Source organism: Lygodium microphyllum, chromosome 5 (assembly GCF_053477565.2).
Source record: "Lygodium microphyllum isolate KBCC chromosome 5, Lygodium_microphyllum_v1.1.10, whole genome shotgun sequence".
Taxonomy (NCBI): domain Eukaryota; kingdom Viridiplantae; phylum Streptophyta; class Polypodiopsida; order Schizaeales; family Lygodiaceae; genus Lygodium; species Lygodium microphyllum.
The window spans coordinates 36,441,707-36,461,587 of record NC_141139.1 but is presented as its reverse complement, the minus strand read 5'-3'; the positions used below and the strand labels follow the sequence as shown (position 1 = coordinate 36,461,587).

Below are 19,881 nucleotides of genomic sequence, written 5' to 3'. Positions count from 1 at the left end.
TCTAAAGGCTAGCTTTCAAAATTACTTTATGCAAACCAAAAAAATGTGCATAGCCAACATTCTCTATTCAATTTGAGTGACTAAATGGCTATATATAGACTTAGTTATAAAATTTATTATACAAAACCAAGTACTTTTGTTGGACCTCGGATGTACAAATTATGACAATTTACTAAGCTTGATGTTGAACATCTCAGAAAGGAAGTAAGTTTCTCTGTTTCGAACTTTGCTGTCCTAATAGACATCAAATGTAAACAATTTGACTTAAAGCTTCACGTTGAGCATCTCAGAAAGCATAAGCATAATAATATTCCTGCGAATTATTTGTTTGAGAAATCAGTAGGCACTTCACAGCAGAATGGGAACTGCCTTGTACAGCATAACTCCAAGGATCCAAGATCTGAGTTCATGATTGCACCACCAAGTTCTAACCATGAAAACGTTAGGTTACTAAACTCACAAGAAAATAACGAACATGAAAGAATACATCTCCTGAGTTACATCACGAGATAGGATTATACATACAAGGTCCATTTGGTGTAGCTATGCCTGTGCTGAATTTACAAGGATATTGTGGCGAAAGCGCAAGAAGCATGTCAATACTTCACTTTCAGAGAACGGGTGATCATCTCATTCTGGATCAACAGCTTGAAACTATTACACCTCCAAACAACACTACAGATTTCATTCCAGAGGAGATTCCAATCAACATTTTGCTCTGAGTACATCCCCAAGGCACCAAAGCTGTCCTGTTATGTGATGTCAGCATGGTTATTTGAGACAATCCGAAAATTTACAAAGGATGGCCATCTTGCTTTATGCTTGAAAAAGCAGGTTGGAATCGGCTATTTCGAATCATTGGCAGTTGTGTTTTTATGGCAAACCTCCTTCATGCAATTTAGAGCTTGAAAACTCATATGGCCCAGGTTTTGTTGACAATCCTTAGCATTTTTCTCCAGTGCCTGCAAATTTTTCTTGAGATTAGCTTCAACTGAAGTAGCTAACTGTGATGATTGTATACTGGTAACCCCTTTAGCAAGATTCTTCTCTATCACTGCTGCATGATTAGAAAAGGACTTCAATCTTTCTGCAGTTGCATTTATAACAAGGGGAGCAGCATATTTTGCAAAATTGACTGTCTCACAGCTTGCACATGATAGAGCTGCAAACAGAAACACGTAAGTAAAACATGCATTAGGCCATGTCCATGGAAAGCTAAATTTTGGAAGATCTTCACCTGTTACATACACAATTTAATTGACCACATCAAGCCCATTTCACTGGAGACTCCAATTAACAAGCTTAGTACTCACAAATATCAACCCACCTTTGTCCTAAAATGGACAGCACAGTGGCAATATCATAATGCAGAAACCAGTTATGTCAGCAACTCGGCTGCCAAGTGAAGAGTCAACCCCTATGATACCCTATCCTCTGAAGTCATACATAAACAGGACATCATCTAAGACGATGCATGAACAGTGAGTGGAATCATGTGAACAGTCTCAAACCATGGAGATGGGAAATTTTTCACTTACCCAAGGGCCTTTTACAAAGATGAGTATCATCATGCAATGCAAAGGGAAGTTACAACCGGAAGAGGAGGCCAATGTTGAAGAGCAATGCTGAAACCTATAGAATACCAAGGATAGAAAAACCCTCTCAACCATGGATGTGGATATAAAAGGAGAAAGAGAAACATATGTCTTTGGGTGGTGGCAAGAACCATGAAGAAGATGAAGCACCCCCACTAAAGGAGCTAGGGAGAAGCAGAGTTGTGATAGCATCAAGAGATGTCGCAAGATCTGCCTCTGGAGGGGAAGCTTCTATGTTGGCAAAAAAGCAAGCCTCCAAGGAAGATGAAACTACAAAGAAATGGTATTTCTCCAGCCCAAAAAGGACTAGCACAAACCTGCATGTTAGTCCTAGACTGAAATACAAACCCTACAAAAGAGATTAGAATCCACAAAAACAAAGCTTCATAGTGAGATGCTTCAAAGCAAAGCTAAGCTAAAATGAAAGAACGAGTAAGTGTTGTGTGAACGCAGTGAAAGACAAATAAAGGAGATCCTAGAGTCTAAGTAGCCTAAGGACAAAGTGGCCTATGGGCCCGACTCATTCACCTAAGGAACTAAGAGTGCTAACTGAAAGCTAGATGAGTCTAGAGAACCCTAAGGGTGCTAGCCTAGGTGTGTGGCCACCATCGAGCACAGCGATCAGTTAGCCTCTGCCAATGAAACTCATGTTGAGGTGGAGAAATGATCCTGGATGGGGAAATGGTCTTAAGGTATGAGTGTGGGAGAACACCCCAAAATAAATGCAAAGTGTATGAATAGAGTGGTGTTAGCAAACCACTCACCCAAACCTCCAAGAGTACTATAAGGTAGGGATAGATGAGGCTATTTGTCTCTATTGGAGAGAGAGAGAGAGAGAGAGAGAGTGTGTGTGTGTGTGTGTGTGTGACCAAACACAAGATAGTGAGCAAGAGGGGGCAACAGTCCCACACTCCAAAGATGCAAACATTAGAATGATAGAATGAAAGTATAATAGGTCACAAGTAAGTTAGACCTACCCCTAGCTCAACTGGAGTTTAACTAACTCTAGAGTAGTGACACAACTTATTAACTGATTGGTGTTCACACTGCAGACTAAAATACTGGGCATTGCTCATAATTGACCAATTCTAACACCCCCTTGCAATGCCAATGTGATGATATACAAGGAGAGAATCAATCACCAAAAGATAGTAAGTTCAAGGATTTTCGAAATTTGTTATTTATCATCACATTGGCACTCAGACTATCAGAAAGAATAGGAGTGGGTCCCTCCAAATAAACATGAATATTCGCCAATACACGACACAACCAAACTGTTCCTGTGAAAGCTACCATGTACTCAGCTTCACCAAATGAGATAGCCACAGTAGACTACTTCTTGCTTAGCCAAGAAATGCATGACTAGCCTAGAAAGAAACAATGTCCACTAGTAGACTGCCTTGTATCATGATCACCAATGTAATTTGAATCACTGTAAGCATGCATTTGTAAATCTTCTCCTTGGAAAATAGCAAACCATATGACTATGTTCCTTGACATCATTAAATATTAATTTTCATCCTTTAATTACTGAAAACTAATCTAATAATTATTTTGATGCCCAAAAAAATAATCTGACTGGCCAATAATTAAATTGGCTAGGTATCTTTCACTGCTGAGTTTTGACCATTAGATTGGCGTTAGGTACCATTAAACGCCACATCTCTAGTATCACCAACAGACACTTATGGCCAAATGAATGACCTAGACCAACAATTGACACGAGATACCACCAAGTACTTGTGCAACATAACTTATGGCAACTTTTGCCTTTAACATCCCGTGATTTTCTGGAGTTCCGAGCTCGTAAATTTACTCTAACCCCGGTTGCACCTCACATGTGCAACATTTACTTAATCATGTGATTAAAAATTAATCCACATGTTAAGTGAGGTTTCAAAAATACATGTCCTCATGACAAGATCCGCACCTTATGTGTGATACGTTGGGATGCCTATGCGTCTCCTTTGCATTCAGCAACACACATGTTGGACCTAAAGTTTCAAGGTTGTGGGCAAGAGAGTGACATTAAGGTTGATGATGGCTGGAAGAGCATCTTAGAGCACATGGTTCTTGATATTGAGACAAGGTGCATAGTGAAGGATTAGCTTGCACTCTATTGGAATTTTCGTGGTTCATATGGTTGTGGTGATGCAAAGGTGGACAAGTTCACTAGAGGCAATCCTGTGTGGTGGGAGGATTATAAATATGATGGCCTTGAGCTTCATCGCCTAGCAATTCGTATTTTGAGCCAGGCTCTTAGCTCCTCTTATTTGAAGCAATTGTGAAGTACTTATAGCCACATTGCACCCAAGCAAAGAAGCAGCCTTGGTATGCAGAAGGCCAATGATCTTGTCTTCATCAATGCAAACTTCCGTATGCTTTGCAACAATGTAACTGCAAAGGCAGATCCCTTTAGTGAGTGGCAGACAAAGCAGGAGGAAGAGTATAGAGCAAGGTAGATCCTAGACTCAAGAGAGATTGAGAAGGTAGCACAGAAGGTAGCAAAGGAGAGCATCGACGGCATGGCCGATGAGTCTTGAGATCCTAGAGGCTAGGACTTAAACCTTGAGGATGTCTGATGTTGTCATGTCACATTGACATCTATATCATAACTCATATGAGCTTCAGACTTCAGTCTTCGAGTTATATGATGTATGATGTATGATCATTGGTGGCAAATGTATCTTTTTGATGTACTAGAGACTAGCTACTAGACTCTAGAGTCTAGTTCCCAGTGTGATCATGACACATCTAATATATCTTTTTGCTAGTTTATTGAGTACTCACTCCTTAGGATTTATAAATTATGGCTCTTCACTCTTTGATTCTAAAGTTTAATCATTAGAGTTTTAACTTTTTTTAATCGTGTGCACTTAGTAATATGTATTCAAGTCTTATTTGAATTTTTCAATTTCGCAACATTGATTGACCTTAATAATACAATATATCTTGCACACAATTGCCAACACCATTCATGGCACATGCAATGATCAGTATAATGTTTAAAGTATGCTTTTAGACTCTAGAGTGTCTTTGAATACTTGTAAAGTTGTCTGATGTAGAATTATTTTTTAATTTCCCATTCCCAAAATGGGGCCTCCCCGTTCCACTTGTGTTCGCATTCCCCCAGTTCCTAGAATGCCCCCCCATTCCAACCACAATTCCTGTTCCCATTACCGTTTCTCGTTCCCCGTTCCATGTGGCTATGGTACGCATGTTGCAGGTAACTCCATGCCCTTGCATGGAGCCTTGCATGGAGCCATGGCAACAATAGCCTTTAGCATTCTTCTCCACCTATCCACTCTTAGAATGTGGAAAGGGAGTTTACACTCAATGATGGTCCGTGCAATCTTGATTTCTGCATTTCTTTGTTACTCTCAAAGAAATGAGAGTTGCCCCGCAATGCATCCCATTGTCTCAACAACTATGGCTTGTCTCTTGAGCCTCTTCAACCCATGGGTAGCAATGGCAGCGGAGGCAACTAAAACAGAAGGGGAATGCGAGAGATCTATGAATTCCTCCATAATAACCATAGGTGTAGCCAAAGAGATAGATGTGGATATGCATGTGTCGAGGGAGACCGTCTCCTCTTGAGCCTGTGCCATACTAGCAGAGACCTTGCCCAATGCCTTTGAAATGGGGGAATATTTCTTGATGATCTCATCGGCCACCACATAAGGGATCTTTAGGCATGAACCACATTCTCTACTGATCTTGGCCAAGTGGATGAGAAGCCATGTCACACTACTTGTTTAGACCTTGTCGCAATACTTGCAAGTCCCATTGGCACAATTGATGGCTTTCTCAAGGTGTGAGAAATGAAGAGAAAAGGCTTTGCGAAGAGCTCTAGACATGGTAACAAAGTGTAAACTATAGATAGGAGTCAAGACTCAAGAGTAGATAGAGGTGGTAAGAGAGATGGAGGTGGAGATGGAGGTGGTAAGAGAGGTCAAGGTATAGAGAGAAGGTGGTAAGAGGTGAAAGAGGATATGGTAAGAGAAGGTGGTATGGAGTAAGTCTCAACTCTTAAGATTAAAGAGACAAAGAGAAAGAGGAAGAGGAAGAGGAAGGTGGAACTTGAAAGAAAGAGGAAGAGGTAAAAAGAGAGGAAGAAAGAGAAAGAAGAAGAAGGAAGAGGAAGAGGTGGAGATGACTCATGAGCTTAAACAAGAGGTGGAGGCTTGAGACTTGAGTGGAGAAAGCTTGAAAGTTGCTCAGTTGAGGTAGAGATTGAAGTGGGAGGGGGTTATTTATAAACAACCCCCACCAAGAAAGGGCTATAAAAAAAACAAAAGGGCCCAAAAAATGGTTCAAAACATGATCAAGAAAACTGGGCAAGTGCAAAAAAAAAGGATCAAAAAATGGTCAAAAAGTAGTCTTTGCATGCAACGGTCAATTGGGTCAAAACATTCCATCTCCGGACCGGATTGAACAAATCGGACAAACTGGTTTTGTCTCAACAAAATACAACCCTATCGTGGACAACCAAGTTGGAGCCCTTTTTCACATTTGCTATCTTACAATAGTGGCATTTACCCTTCTTTTTCCCTTTGTCTGAGACTTGGTCAGCCTTGCCACATGGTTGTCCCACATCAGCCTTAGGTTGATTTTTCACTTGTTGCTAGCCTTTGCCTTTGCTTTTATACCTAGAAAGCATAGCTACATCACCTAATCTCATAGCCATGTTCTTCCGAGTCTATTCCTCTTGCAACAAGAGGTCGGTTAACTCCACAAATGTGAGGCATTGTTATGCCCCCTCAAGGACAAATTCAATGAAGTATGGAAACCAAGATAAGACTTTGGAAAAGGGTAAAGAGTGATGTTAACCATCTCTTCATTGAGTATCACCTCATCAATATTCCGCAACTGCTCTCTCAAATCCTAAATGTAGACAAGGTGGTCTGTCATGCCATCACCCTCATCCATGTGTGCATTTGCCGATTCTCTTCTCAAGTAAGAGATTTGGCCTCATTTCTAACTACAAACATCTACTTAAGGATATCCCATGCTGCCTTCAAGGTCTTACAAAACCGAATATGAGATATTATTGATTTCTTGATTAATAGAGCAATTAAAGACACGGCCTATGCAACTTTGAAGTCCCATTTCCTTCTTCCGTGAGAGGAATATGGGCAATAATAAGAGGCAAATTGCTGTCCTCTAGCCCCTCTTTGAGGCATTTGAACAGCAAACCCTCCTAGTCTAGCCGAAACACTAGTCACAAAATCCCCCTTGGCAACTAGCACATCGCATACCATGAAACTCCACAAGGAGTAATTTCTTCTTGAGTAAAGACACCCAAAATGTTGCTATGATCACTATGACCCTATTGAGCCATTGTTGCAATAAAATACATAAATTGTAACCAAACACTTCCAAGCTGCAATGCAAAATGTACTCACACAAATACCGAAATCCCAATATGAGATTGATAATGCAATCACAAAGCTGTCCCAAAACTATCTCAAAGCATAATCTACCTTAAATGCTTTGTAAAGTGTGCCAATACTACTCAAAACAGCAATACACTACTCCACCTTGAAATCTGTGCCCAAAAAGTCAACTTCAACAATTTAATGCTGTAAATCCCCAAATTTGCATAAACTTTTGTGTCCAATCTATATCAATCAACAAATAAATGCTATACTTGCACCATTTGGGATTCATGGAACACAAAAGCCCCAAATTCCCTTGAAAATTTTTCAAGAGAGAAAACAACTTTTTTTGTTACAACCTTACCATTCAATGAAATGTTGCCTTGGAATGTGGATTGACTGTAGACAGCAACTTTATTGCACCCCAAGATGCATGCTTGACCCAAAGATAACAAAAGCGCCAAATTTCTTGTGGAAACTTCAAAACATTTAAGAAATTGGGCAAGTTGGAGAAACTGAAATTTTATTTGACATTGGGATTGAGACGAGCAAGATGGATGAGAAATTGCACAAATTTCTAAAAAGACCCAAATTCTAAAATTAGGGTTTCTGCACCTTTATTTGAATACTTTTGCCCAGCTGAAAATGCCAAAGATAGGTAAGGTAGACTGAAAATTGCAAAATTTTTCTAAAATTTTCAAATTCAAAAACTAGGGTTTCTTTCTTTTTTAAAAGATCTGCAAAAAGTAGCAATCGATGCTAAGAAAATCGCAAGCATGGCTAAGAGAGACTGTGTGCAAGGCTACATGCAAGACTCCATACAGGACTACATGCAAGCTGAAAATAGTAGCAACTCCTCCAAAAAAGCAACTTCTCTTCCAAAATAGCAACTCGTCCCTCCAAAACAACAACTCCTCTTTCTTTGTCAACTGAGTGGACTTCACGTAAGTGGCACTAGCTGAGCAGTGGCAAGATAAAACCCACATCATAGAGAAAGAGAGAGAGAGAGACCACAAGATAGTAAGATTGGGAAGCGATCCCACACTCCAAAGATGCAAATACTAGAATGATAGAAAAAGTACAATAGGTCTTAAGTAAGTTAGACCTATCCCTAACTCAATTAGAGTTAAACTAACTCTCGAAGTAGTGACAACTTCTTAGCTTAGTTGTGTCCACACCGCACACTGAAACATTGGGTATTGCCCATAACTAACCAATTCTAATGGTGCCACGTCTAGTGGCATCTATGCCAAGAGGAGCAAATGGGGCAATAGGAAGCATAGCCCCACTCAACTATCCAAAGGGAGTGGAGACCGTCATGGCCTACTATGGTTTCTTGGTTGGGAGACCTGTTGAGCTAAAAATGCATTCGCTTTACTTAAACAGCCCCAAAACACGCTTAATTAATGAAGAAACCTTGTTTATTTAAAAGAAATGCGATCCTAGAGAGTTTCTGTGTTCCATAAGCACAAACCCACTTGGGAGGGTCCAAACTTTCTATAAATACGTATACTGTCCTCCATTCAACCCTCAATCTCGTTTTCGCAGATTTCAGGTGTTTCAATCTATTGCCCACACCCTGTTCGCGGAGGATATCTCAACCGAAGCTATAAATTGCTGTCTCCATCAGTTTTGGTGAGGCTGATTTTCAACCCTATACACACACTTTGGAGCTGATTTCAGGGAGGCAATTGCTATTCCTGTGCAAACCTGCTACCGTACAGCCTGCCACGTCATCACAGTCCTGCAATTTGGGTTTTTAGTCTTTCTCTCTCCTGCAAGCTGTCCTGCCTGCATTTTTAGTCTTTCTCTCTCTTGCAATCTGCGTTTCTAGTCTTTCTCTCTCCTACAAGCTGTCTTGCCTGCATTTTTAGTCTTTCTCTCTCCTCACTGTTGTTTGCATCAAATCTAGCTTCTCACTGTTGTGTTTACTGGTGTTCGACATCCGGAGACTGCCTTGCTGCGATTTGGGATCCGTTCAAAGTACGACACACTCTCCAGCTCATTACCCTTGTCTTGATCCTTGAGATACAGGAGTTCAAGGTACAGTATTCATTCATTGCATAGTGTGTTTGTTGCATGAGCATCGTATATTCAATAGTCATATCACTTCATTCATTCACTGTGTTCATTGTCTCTGAGTCACCCTAACCCTAACTGTGTTCTTTTATCAATCTATGCTTTATTGTATAGTTTCTGTTTATGTTTTTATATTAGTCTTTTTCTCTCTTGCAATCTGCGTTTCTAGTCCTTCTCTCTCCTACAAGCTGTCAAGGCGTTTTTAGTCTTTCTCTCTCCTCACTGTTGTTTGCATTAGATCCAGCTTCTCGCTACTGTGTTTACTGGTGTTCGACATTCAGAGATTGCCTTGCTGCGATTTGGGATCCGTTCAAAGTACGACACACTCTCCAGCTCATTACCCCTGTCCTAATCCTTGAGATACATGAGTTCGAGGTACAATATTCATTCACTGCATGATGTGTTTGTTGCATGAGTATCGTATATTCAATAGTCATATCACTTCATTCATTCACTGTGTTCATTGTCTCTGAGTTACCCTAGCCCTAACTGTGTTCTTTTATCAGTCTGTGCTTTGTCGTACAGTTTTTGTTTATGTTTTTGTATTAGGGTATTTCTTTGCATGGTATTCGAGTCTAGTACTCTCTGAGAAACCTAGGCCTTTAATCTGAAAGCTCTACACAAGAAGCAAGAACAACAATAGGTTCAAATGACTTCGAATACAACAACACCGATTCAGTCTCCAAAACCAACTCTGCCGAGAACCAAGCGAGAGTGGGCCGATTAGCTTGCTCCACAAAGTTCCGAATCGTGGAAGACAATTCAGATTACATGGAAGAAAAGCTAGGCAAGCTGATCTCTGAAGAATACAAATTGATCATAGCTTATAGACGAAAGAAGATTGAGAAGCTCGATCGAAGGATTGCCCTTCAAGAAAAGCTTCTAAATGAAGGTATGCATGAATTTCTCTCTTCAGATGTTGCACGTAAATATAATGATGTTACACGACCCTAGAGACCTCCTTCAAGGATAGGCCCCCCTCTTGGAAAACAAAACCCGGAGTATGTTCCTTTCTTTCATTCTCTTCCGTCCACTCCGATGCAAGGTACTTTAGATTCGTCTTTTGTTCCTTCTTTTACCTCTTCTGCTTTGCAATATTCTAGTAAAGATGATGTGGAAGAAAGAGTCCAGTCTGTTGACTACGGAAAAGGTCCTCTTGAGGACCAATTCTTGTATGTTAACACACGTCGTGGGGATTATAAGAAAAAGTCAGGTACCTCTTCTTCTAACTTTCCTTCTTTTCTGTCTACTTTACAAAATCACAATGAATTTGGTGTTCCTTTTTCTTCATTGCATGGTGCATCATCATCTTTACATTTTCATAAAAATGCATTAGCTTTACTTAAACAGCCCCAAAACATGCTTAATTAATGAAGAAACCTTGTTTATTTAAAAGAAACGCGATCCTAGAGAGTTTCTGTATCCCATAAGTACAAGCCCACTTGGAAGTGGCCCAAACTTTTTATAAATACGTAAGGTGCCCTCTCCATTCAGCCCTCAATCTCATTTGTGCAGATTTCAAGTGTTTCAGCTTGCTGCCCACACCCCGTTCGCGGAGGACATCTCTGTCGAAGCTGTCCATTGCTGTCTCCATTAGTTGGCACCTAATTTCCAGCCCTCTTCATGCAGTTTGAAGCTGATTTCAGCGAGGCGACTGCTATTTCTATGCAAACCTGCTACCATACAGCTTGCCACATCATCACAGTCCTGCAATCTGCGTTTGTAGTCTTTCTCTCTCCTGCAGCCTACGTTTTTAGTCTTTCTCTCTCCTCACTGTTGTCTGCATCAAATCCAGCTTCTTAATGCTGCGTTTGCTGGTGTTCGACATCCGGAGACTGCCTTACTGCGATTTGGGATCCGTTCAGAGTACAACACACTCTCCAGCTCATTACCCTTACCCAAATCCTTGAGATACAGCAGTTTGAGATATAATATTCATTCACTGCATAGTGTGTTTGCTACATGAGCATCGTATATTCCGTAATCATATCACTTCATTCATTCACTGCGTTCATTGTCTCTGAGTTACCCTAATCCTAACTGTGTTCTTTTATCAATCAGTGCTTTGTTGTATGGTTTCTATGATGTTTCTGTGTTAGGGTATTTCTTTACAAGACCCTGAGCCTTAGTATAACACTTCTCATCTACACGGCCTGATCTCAAGCAATGTATGTAAAACCTTTTTTTTTTAGGGAGCTACTACTAGATGGATTTGGTTCCTTTAGTATCTTTGATTTCATCTAAGGAAGAAGCGTCACCCTTGTTTTGAGTTGTCTTCCCAACTTGAGAGTTCTTGCCACCTCCGATGCTCCCCTTCATAGAAGTGGTTACCAAAGCCCTATCTAAATAGGAAAAGGGAGAGGACTTCTTGTGGACTTAGTTATTCAGCCTTGCGTAACACAAGGATTGACTCATGATTGTCATGGTCCCAATCATTTGGACGAGAAATGGGAGTCTGGGGATTCTCAAGAGCTCCTAAAACCACATACCATAATCGTTTCTACACAAACCATGCTTTCATTAAGAGCACTCCATATTAAGTAATCAAGGCAATGAAATTGATCATCAATAGAATAGCAAGGAGCCATCTGGAAAGGATAGAAAGAGAAGATAAAGAATAGAGAGAGAGTACAGCCAAGCACAACACAGATTGCAGGAAGTAAGAGTTTACACACAGTGTCAAGGGGAGCTAATCAGTAAACAACTGCAAAATCTGAGATAATCAGGTGAAAACAGTCGAAAGGCTGAAAAACCAGTCGCCCAGCCTAGCAGCCCGCAGAAGCATAAAATGCAAAAAACATAGGAGCTGCATATCAAAATGCAGACAGACAAGCATTACATGCAGTCACAATCATTAAAATAATGCAGAAAATCAGATAACGCAGACTGCAGGGGCAGAAAATCGGGCTGTGTGCAGCAAGGACAGGTTGCCTAGGCTGGGGGGCAGACAGTAGGAAGCCGATCAGCAACAGATATGTGCAAGGGCAGACTGTCCACAGCAGAAAACAGCACCCAAATCCTAAACACGGACAGGTTGCCTGGGCTGCAGCAGACAGTCGGAAGCTGATCAGAAAAAGATATATATAGAGGCAGACTGTCCACAGCAGAAAACAGCACCTGGAGCCCAAACACAAACGTCTAATACCATGTCAAAGGTGGGTTCAGATATGGCAGCGTAGAAGACTACTGTAATAGACTGCACAACACGAGAAAAGAGAAAACAGAAGAACATTACTAAGGGAGAACTTGAAGATGTGCTCAGGAAATGGAATCCATATACCAAACACAAGACACTCACATACAATAGTGAATCACTCGCTGCATGGGCACTGGCACCGGCTCGCTCTTTCCAATAGGACCTGCTCTAGAAGGTTGCAGATGATGAATGATATAACTGAGGAGGAGGGAGCTGTATAAATGGGCAATAAATAGCAAATAATGCATCAGGTTGGCAAGCAATAAATGCTTGTCGGCCAGCCACAAATGGCATAGATCACATGATTAATGACCAAAAAGAATGCCTAAAATAAACTATAATACCCAGCCAACAACAGCTGCACATGCCCAGACTCGCACATTAGCTGACTAAATTGCTACAATTTTCAATCTTTTTATCTACTTGATTATCGTTGGAATAAATTAAAGAAACACCACAAGGGGAGCAAAGGTTTAGGCCAACCGCGCTTGGTGTCTAGGAATTGTTCAATTGTGCAAGGGCAATCTAGCTCTGTCTGTGTTGTGGCTTGCTAATAATGCTTCAAATGTTGACATGATGAAATGACCCAATGTGCCCTCTCTACATGTCCACAGTATCACCCACGGGCCAGCTTTCATTACCAAGCATAGAATGGTGTACGAGTGCAATATAAGTAAGCACATATGATATGCCCAAATCAGGACCACTAGCAATGTTGAATGTACATCCACCAAAGAATCATGCCGACACAACAGTTAACAACATTTTTGGCAAGACACCCTGCAAATAGAACATCAAAATCAACCCCTGTCTACAATTGACAATGAGACGTTATGCATTGTTTGCAATGACTCAATGGGATTTGTGAAGATACTCTCTTGCTTTGCACAAGAAAAGCACTATTCTCCACAAGAAAGAGTTAAATTAGTGCTGATGCAATTGATATAATTGTAGTATGGATAAAATTAAAGTGGTGGAAAACATTTGTCTACAAAGCATGTCACAATTTCCGTGAATGGGTTGCATACCACTCCAGGCTGCAAAAAAATATCTTCTTGCTGAGCAAGTAGGTATAAAGGAAGGGAAATACAGTGAGAACTTAGCTTTGATATTCATCACACACATATTGTCATGTAGACTGCTTCAAGGAATTTTGGGAGGCATGTATGTTTCCACCATTGGTGAAAGTGATAAGGAGCCCAAATTTCAATGTCATTATAAGACTATTTCCTCGAGATACAACATCTTTTGACTAATAATACCTCATCCTAGTACGCACATTTTCACAGTATGTAACAATTTCACTGGACCAGTACAACCACTTCAAGGTGTCCCATGAAAACAACAATGTTATTGGTCAGCATGTAAGCATTATTGGCAAGTTCACCATACACAGTGACATGACAAACATTTCCCATGTATTGCTTATTATCACAGGGGAATCCAGATATCAATGACATAAGTTCTCTAATCAGAAAATTCAAAGGTATTCAATATGTCACACCTGGTGGCTGATTATAATTTCCCACCTCTTGCCATTAGTCACAGGGAATCCAGATATTGATGCCATTCATAATCGCATAAACATTTCTCACCCACCAGTCATTGTCACGGAAATCCAAGTATCAATGGCATAAGGCCTCTGATCAGGATTATCACAGATATTAGTAACTACTAATTGGCCCAAACATTTTCCACCTATTGCCCGTTGTCACATGGGAAATTCAGGCATGTGCATGCCATTACAACCGCTAATCAGGAAATTCAGGCATGTGCATGCCATTAGAACCTCTAATCAGGATTTCTATAAGCAAAGCATCAATTAATATGTCAAACTCAATGCATGCCTGTTTTCAACCATTAATGAGGATTTACAACCTGTTTTGAACACACGTGCATGCATACGCGCGTGCACTATCTCTCTTACTACTCTTTTTGTGAAAGCCACTTATTCACTCACTCACTCAGTTCTTTTTGTGACACTAATGTTCCGATTAAGCCGACATAGAAGATGTGACGCTACCAGGAAGGTGAGCAACAGAAAGTAAGACAGAATGTACAAGAACCATTGAAATACACACACAAGAGGAGAAAAAGTATACCATTGTAGGGGACACAGGTGAGACCGCTGGCAGGAAGGCCTATGCCGATGCCAACAAAGGTGATGCCGATGCTGAAGCCGAGGCCGCATCCGCCTCCCACGAAACCCACTGAGTCAGGGCCGAATCCGGGGCCCCAGCCAACACCGCAGCCGGCTCCTATGCCCAGCCCCCAGAAGGCTCCATAGGTGGGGTGAACTGGGTTCCATCGCTTGTACCTCCTGAAGAGCCCAATTATGGTCATTCTCTCTATCTCTCTCTCTCTCTCTCTAGTTCAAAACTTGAACTGTAGGACATGCCTTCAAGGACTCTTCTTACTAGGTAAGGGTGGTTATACATGGGGGCTTCCCATCACTATCTAGATATGTATGTCTATATCTATACATCTATCTATATCTGTATCTTACCTTTTCATTGTAGGTTCGGAAAGCCCCGAACTTTCAGAGGGTTTCCCAAACCTACCCCCTTTTTTAAACCTCCCTTTTTCAATCAAATCTCTTTTCCCTCCCTTTCCCTTCCCTTTTTCTCACGTGTAATCTTTTATTTTCTCTTCCCCCTCTCTTTTTTATTAAAGCCCCTCCTCACTCCCTTTTTTAAATTAAAACCCCCTCCTCTCTCTCTCCCTTATAATCTCTCTCTTTCTGTTTCCCCTCCCCCCTCTCTCTCTCATTCGTAGGGCCTAGGTTCTCTCTCTCTCTCTCTCTCTCTCTCAAATTAATTTTTTTAATTATTTATTTTTAAAAAAATAATTTAAGTTTTTCGAACGTAGTTTTTCACACACTTTGAGAGGAAGATAGAAGAAGAGAAAGAGAGAAGAAGAAGAAAAAGAAGATGGAGAGAGAAGGGGAAAGAGGAAAGAGAATAATCTTTTTTCGTTAAACATTTTTCTTCTCCTCCCCTCTCATGTGTAGGGCTTAGGTTTTCTCTCACTTATAGTTAGATTAAACTTTTCAATTAAATATTTTTAAAAAATTAATTTATTTTTTTTACATAGTTTTTCGCACACTTTGAGAGGGAGATAGAAAAAGAAGAAGAATGAGAATGATATAATTAAATCATAACTCTCTCTCTCTCTCTCTCTCTACGTGTGTGTGTGTGTGTTAGATTAGACTTTTTTGTAGGGCCTAGATTCTTTCTCTCTCTATTTTCTCTCTACATGTTCTTTCTGTGTGTGTGTGTGTGTGTGTGTGTTAGATTACACTTTTTTGTAGGGCCTAGATTCTTTCTCTCTATAATTCTCTCTGCATGTTCATTCTCTCTCTCTCTCTCTCTCTTCTTCTTCTTCTTCTTTCATGTTCTTTCCCTCCCCCTCCAGTCTCTCTTAAAGTATGTAAATTTTATCTTTTTCCTATATATAATTCTCTCTCTTCTTCTCTCTCTCTCTCTCTCTCTCTCCGCCCCCTTTTCTTCTTCTCCCCTTGCTCCTAATTTCTTTTTTTTCTCTCCCTCTCTCTTTTAAATTTTATATTTTCTCTCTCTTTCCCACTCTCCTCTCTTTCTCTCTCTCTCTCTCTCTTTTCCTCCTCTCTTTTCTTTTTTCATTTTTATTCCGTCTTCTCTCTTTAAATTTTTTATATTTCTCTTTCTTTTGAATTTTATCTTTCATCTCTCTCTCTCCGTCTTCTTCTTTTTGTTCTTCTCCTTCTTCTTTTTATTCTCTGTCTCTCTTCTTCTATCTCCCTCTCAAAATTAGATTAAACTACTTTTTAAATTATATATATATATATATGTATATTAGATTAAAACTTTTATTTAAATATTTTTAAAATATTTTTTAAATTTAAAGTTTTTCGAACATATTTTTTCACACACTTTGAGAGAGAGAGAGAGAGAGAGAGAGAGAAGATGATGATGATGATGATGAAGATGAAGAGAGGAGGGGGAAAAGAGGAAAGAGAATAGTCTTTTTTCATTAAATTTTTTTCTTTTTCCTCTTCCCCCCTCTCTCTCATGTGTAGGGCTTAGGTTTTCTCTCTCTATCTCTCTCTCATAGTTAGATTAAACTTTTTAATTAAATATTTGTTAAAAATTAATTTAAAGTTTTTTTGATAGTTTTTCACATACTTTGAGAGGAAGATAGAAGAAGAAGAAGAAGAAGAAGAAGAAGAAGAAGAAGGAGAAGGATATAATTAAATCAAACTTCCTTTTAAATCATATATATATATATATATATATATATATATATATATGTATGTATGTATGTATGTATGTATGTATGTTAGATTATACTTTTTTGTAGAGCCTAAGTTCTCTCTCTCTCTCTATTTTCTCTCCCTTCTTCTCCTCTCTCTCTCTCTCTCCGCCCCTTTCTCTTAATTTTCCTTTTTTTCTTCTCTCCCTCTCTTTTAAATTTTATATTTTTCTTCTCTCCCTCTCTCTCTCTTTTAAGTTTTATATTTCCTCTATAATTCTCTTTCTCTCTATTCCCCCCTCCCTCTCTCCCTCTTCTCTTCTTTCTTTTTTGCTCTTTGTATATTTCTCTCGATTTCTCTATCTTTCTCTCCTTATTTTTATTTTCCTCTCTCTTTCTCTTTCAAGTTTTTTTATCTTACTCTCTTTTCTCTCTATATATGTTCTCTTCTCTCTTTATTTTTCTCTTTTCTCTTCTTTCATTTCTCTCCCCCTATTTTCTCTCTCTTTCAAATTATATATTTTCTCTGTCTCTCTCTCTAAGTCAAAAACTATATTTTAAAAATTTAATTTAAAAAACTATTCTATTTTCTCTTTCCCCCCTCTCTCCGTCCTTTTCTCTTTATTATTATTTTTTAGTCCTTCTCATTCTTATTCTTATTCCATCTCCCTCTCAAAGTATGTGAAAAACTATGACAAAAAATATTAAATTAAAAAAATTATTTAAAGTATTTAATTAAAAGTTTAATCTAATTATGAGAGAGAAAACATAAGCCCTCCTACACATGAGAGAGAGGGGGGAGGGGAAGAAGAAAAATATTGAATGGAAAAAACTATTATCTTTCCTCTTTCCCCCCTCCTCTCTCTGTCTTCTTCTTTTTATCATTCTTCTTCTTCTTCTTCTCTTCCTCTCTCTCTCTCTCTCTCTCTCTCTCTCTCTCTCTCTCAAAGTGTGTGAAAAATCTTCTTCTATCTCCCTCTGAAGTGTGTGAAAAACTATATTGTTTGAAAAACTCTCTCTTCATCTATCTCCCTCTCAATGTGTATGAAAAACTATATTGTTTGAAAACCTTTAAATTAAAAAGAGAGAGAGAGAGAGAGAGAGAGAGAGAAAGAGAAGAGGAAGAAGAATAAGAATGATAAAAAGAAGAAGACGAAGAGAGGACTAGGGGGAAAGAGGAATGAGAATAGTTTTTTTTTTCATTAAACATTTTTCTTCTCCCCTTCCCCCCTCTCTCTCATGTGTAGGGCATAGGTTTTCTCTCTCTTTCTCTCTCTCATAGTTAGATTAAATTTTTTATTTTAAATTATTTAATTAAATATTTTAAAAGTTTTGTTAATTCAAAGTTTTTTGGACAAAGTTTTTTCACACACTTTGAGAAGAAGAAGAAGAAGAAGAAGAAGAAGGATATAATTAAATCAAACTTCCTATTTAATCATAACTCTCTCTCTCTTTCTCTCTCTCTCTCTCTCTCTCTCTCTCTCTCTCTCTCTCTCTCTCTCTCTCTCACCCTCCCTGTCTCTTAAAGTATGTAAATTTTATCTTTTTCGTATATATAATCATCTTTCTTCTCCGCTTTTCTCTCTCCCTCTCTCTCTCTCTCTCTCTCCTTTTATTCTCTCTCTCTCTCTCCACTCCCTTTTCTTCTTCTCCCCTTTCTCCTAAATTTTTTTTCTCTTCCTCTCTCTCTTTTAAATTTTATCCTCTCTCTCTCTCTTTCCCCCTCTCTCCTCTCTCCCTTCCCCTCTCTCTCTCTCTAAATATTTAAATTAAAAAAAACTCTTCTCTTTTCTCATTTTTCTCATCTCTCTTCCTCTTTCTTCATCTTCTTCTTCTCTTTTTTTTCTCTCTCTCTCTCCCCCTCACCTCTTTTTTTATTTTTTTTCCTTCTCTTTTTAAATTTTTTTCCTCTCTTTCTTTTAAATTTTATATTTCATCTCTCTATAATTTTCTCTCTATGTTCAAATTCTCGATCTTCTTCTTCTTCTTTTCTTCTCTCTGTCTCTCTCCCCCCTCTCTCCTCCCTTTTCATTTTTTCTTTTCCTCTCTCTCTCTCTCTCTCTCTCTCTCTCTCTCTCTCTCTCTCTCTCTCTCTCTCTCTCTCTGTCTTAAATTGTATATTTCCTCTATAATTATATTTCTCTCTATTCCCTCTTTCTCTCTCTCCCTCTCCTCTTTTTTCTTTTTTGATGTTTGTATATTTTTCTCGATTTCTCTCACTCTCTCCTTATTTTTCTTTTCCTCTCTCTTTCTCTTTCAAGTTTTTTTCTCTCGCTCTCTTTTCTCTCTATATATTTTCTCTTCTCTCTCTATTTTTATATTTTTTCTCTTTTACTTTCTCTCCCCCTATTTTCTCTCTCTTTCAAATGATACATTTCCTCTCTGTCTCTCTCCAAGTAAAAAACTATATTAAAAAATGTTTAATTTAAAAAAGACTATTCTCTTTCCCCTCTCTCTCCATTTTTTTCTCTTTCTCCTTCTTCTTCTTCTTTTTAAATCCTTCTCCTTCTTCTTCTTTTTAAATCATTCTCCTTCTTCTTCTTCTTCCATCTCACTCTCAAAGTGTGTGAAAAACTATGTACAAAAAACTTTAAATTTAAAAAAAATATTTCAAAGTATTTAATTAAAAATTTAAATTAAGAAGTTTAATCTAACTGTGAGAGAGAGAAAGAGAGAGAAAACATAAGCCCTACACATGAGAGAGAGGGGGGAGGGAAAGAAGAAAAATGTTGAATGGAAAAAATACTATTCTCTTTTCTCTTTCCCCCCTCCTCTCTCTGTTTTCTTTTTTTTTATCCTTCTTCTTTTCTCACTCACACACACACACACACACACACACACACTCTCTCTCTCTCTCTTCTTCTATCTCCCTCTCAAAGTGTGTGAAAAACTATGTTTAAACAATTTAAATTAAAAAAAGTTTTTTAAAATTTTTAATTAAAAAGTTTAATGTGAGAGAGAGAGAGAGAGAAGAAGAGAGAGAAGGAAAAGAGAGAAGAGAGGGGAGAATAAAAGAGGAGAGAGAGAGAGAGAGAGAGAGAGAGAGAGAGAAGCATGAGAAGAGATAAAATAAACTAAAATAGAAGGCAGAGAAAGATAGAGAGAGAGAAAAAAAAAGTTTGATTTATTTAAAGAAGAGAGAGAGAGAGAGAGAAAGAAAATAAAAATTTTAAAAAGAGAAGGAAGAGAGAGAGAGAGAGAAGAAGAAGAAGAAAAACAAAAGAAAAAAAGAGGAGAGGGAGAAAGAAGGAAAAGAGAGGAGAGAGGGGGGAGAATAAAAGAAGAGAGAGAAAGAGAGAGAACTAGGAAAGGAGAAAAAATAAACTAATATAGAAGGTACAGAGAGAGAGAGAAAAAAAAATTAGACATAGGGAATTTGGGGGGGAATTACTACTATATTATT

General features: G+C 38.8%; 1 protein-coding gene across 1 annotated transcript; it reads right to left on the bottom strand.

The window, feature by feature from the left end:
- Positions 1–267: 267 nt before the first annotated feature.
- LOC148035690 (Putative membrane lipoprotein) lies at positions 268–14,717 on the bottom strand. Its single transcript, XM_087677698.1, has 2 exons — positions 14,351–14,717; positions 268–1,162 (listed from the first exon to the last, which is right to left on the bottom strand). The coding sequence occupies exons 1-2, from the start codon at positions 14,589–14,591 to the stop codon at positions 846–848; spliced, it is 558 nt and encodes a 185-aa protein (XP_087533824.1). The 5' UTR covers positions 14,592–14,717; the 3' UTR covers positions 268–845.
- Between the last annotated feature and the right edge of the window lie 5,164 nt (positions 14,718–19,881).

Excerpts from the sequence above, each read along its gene's own strand:
- LOC148035690 (XM_087677698.1), bottom strand. The coding sequence starts at position 14,591 with ATGACCATAATTGGGCTCTTCAGGAGGTACAAGCGATGGAACCCAGTT. Across the intron at positions 1,163-14,350 it reads CACCTGTGTCCCCTACAATG|CTCTATCATGTGCAAGCTGT; the intron begins GTATACTTTTTC and ends TTCTGTTTGCAG.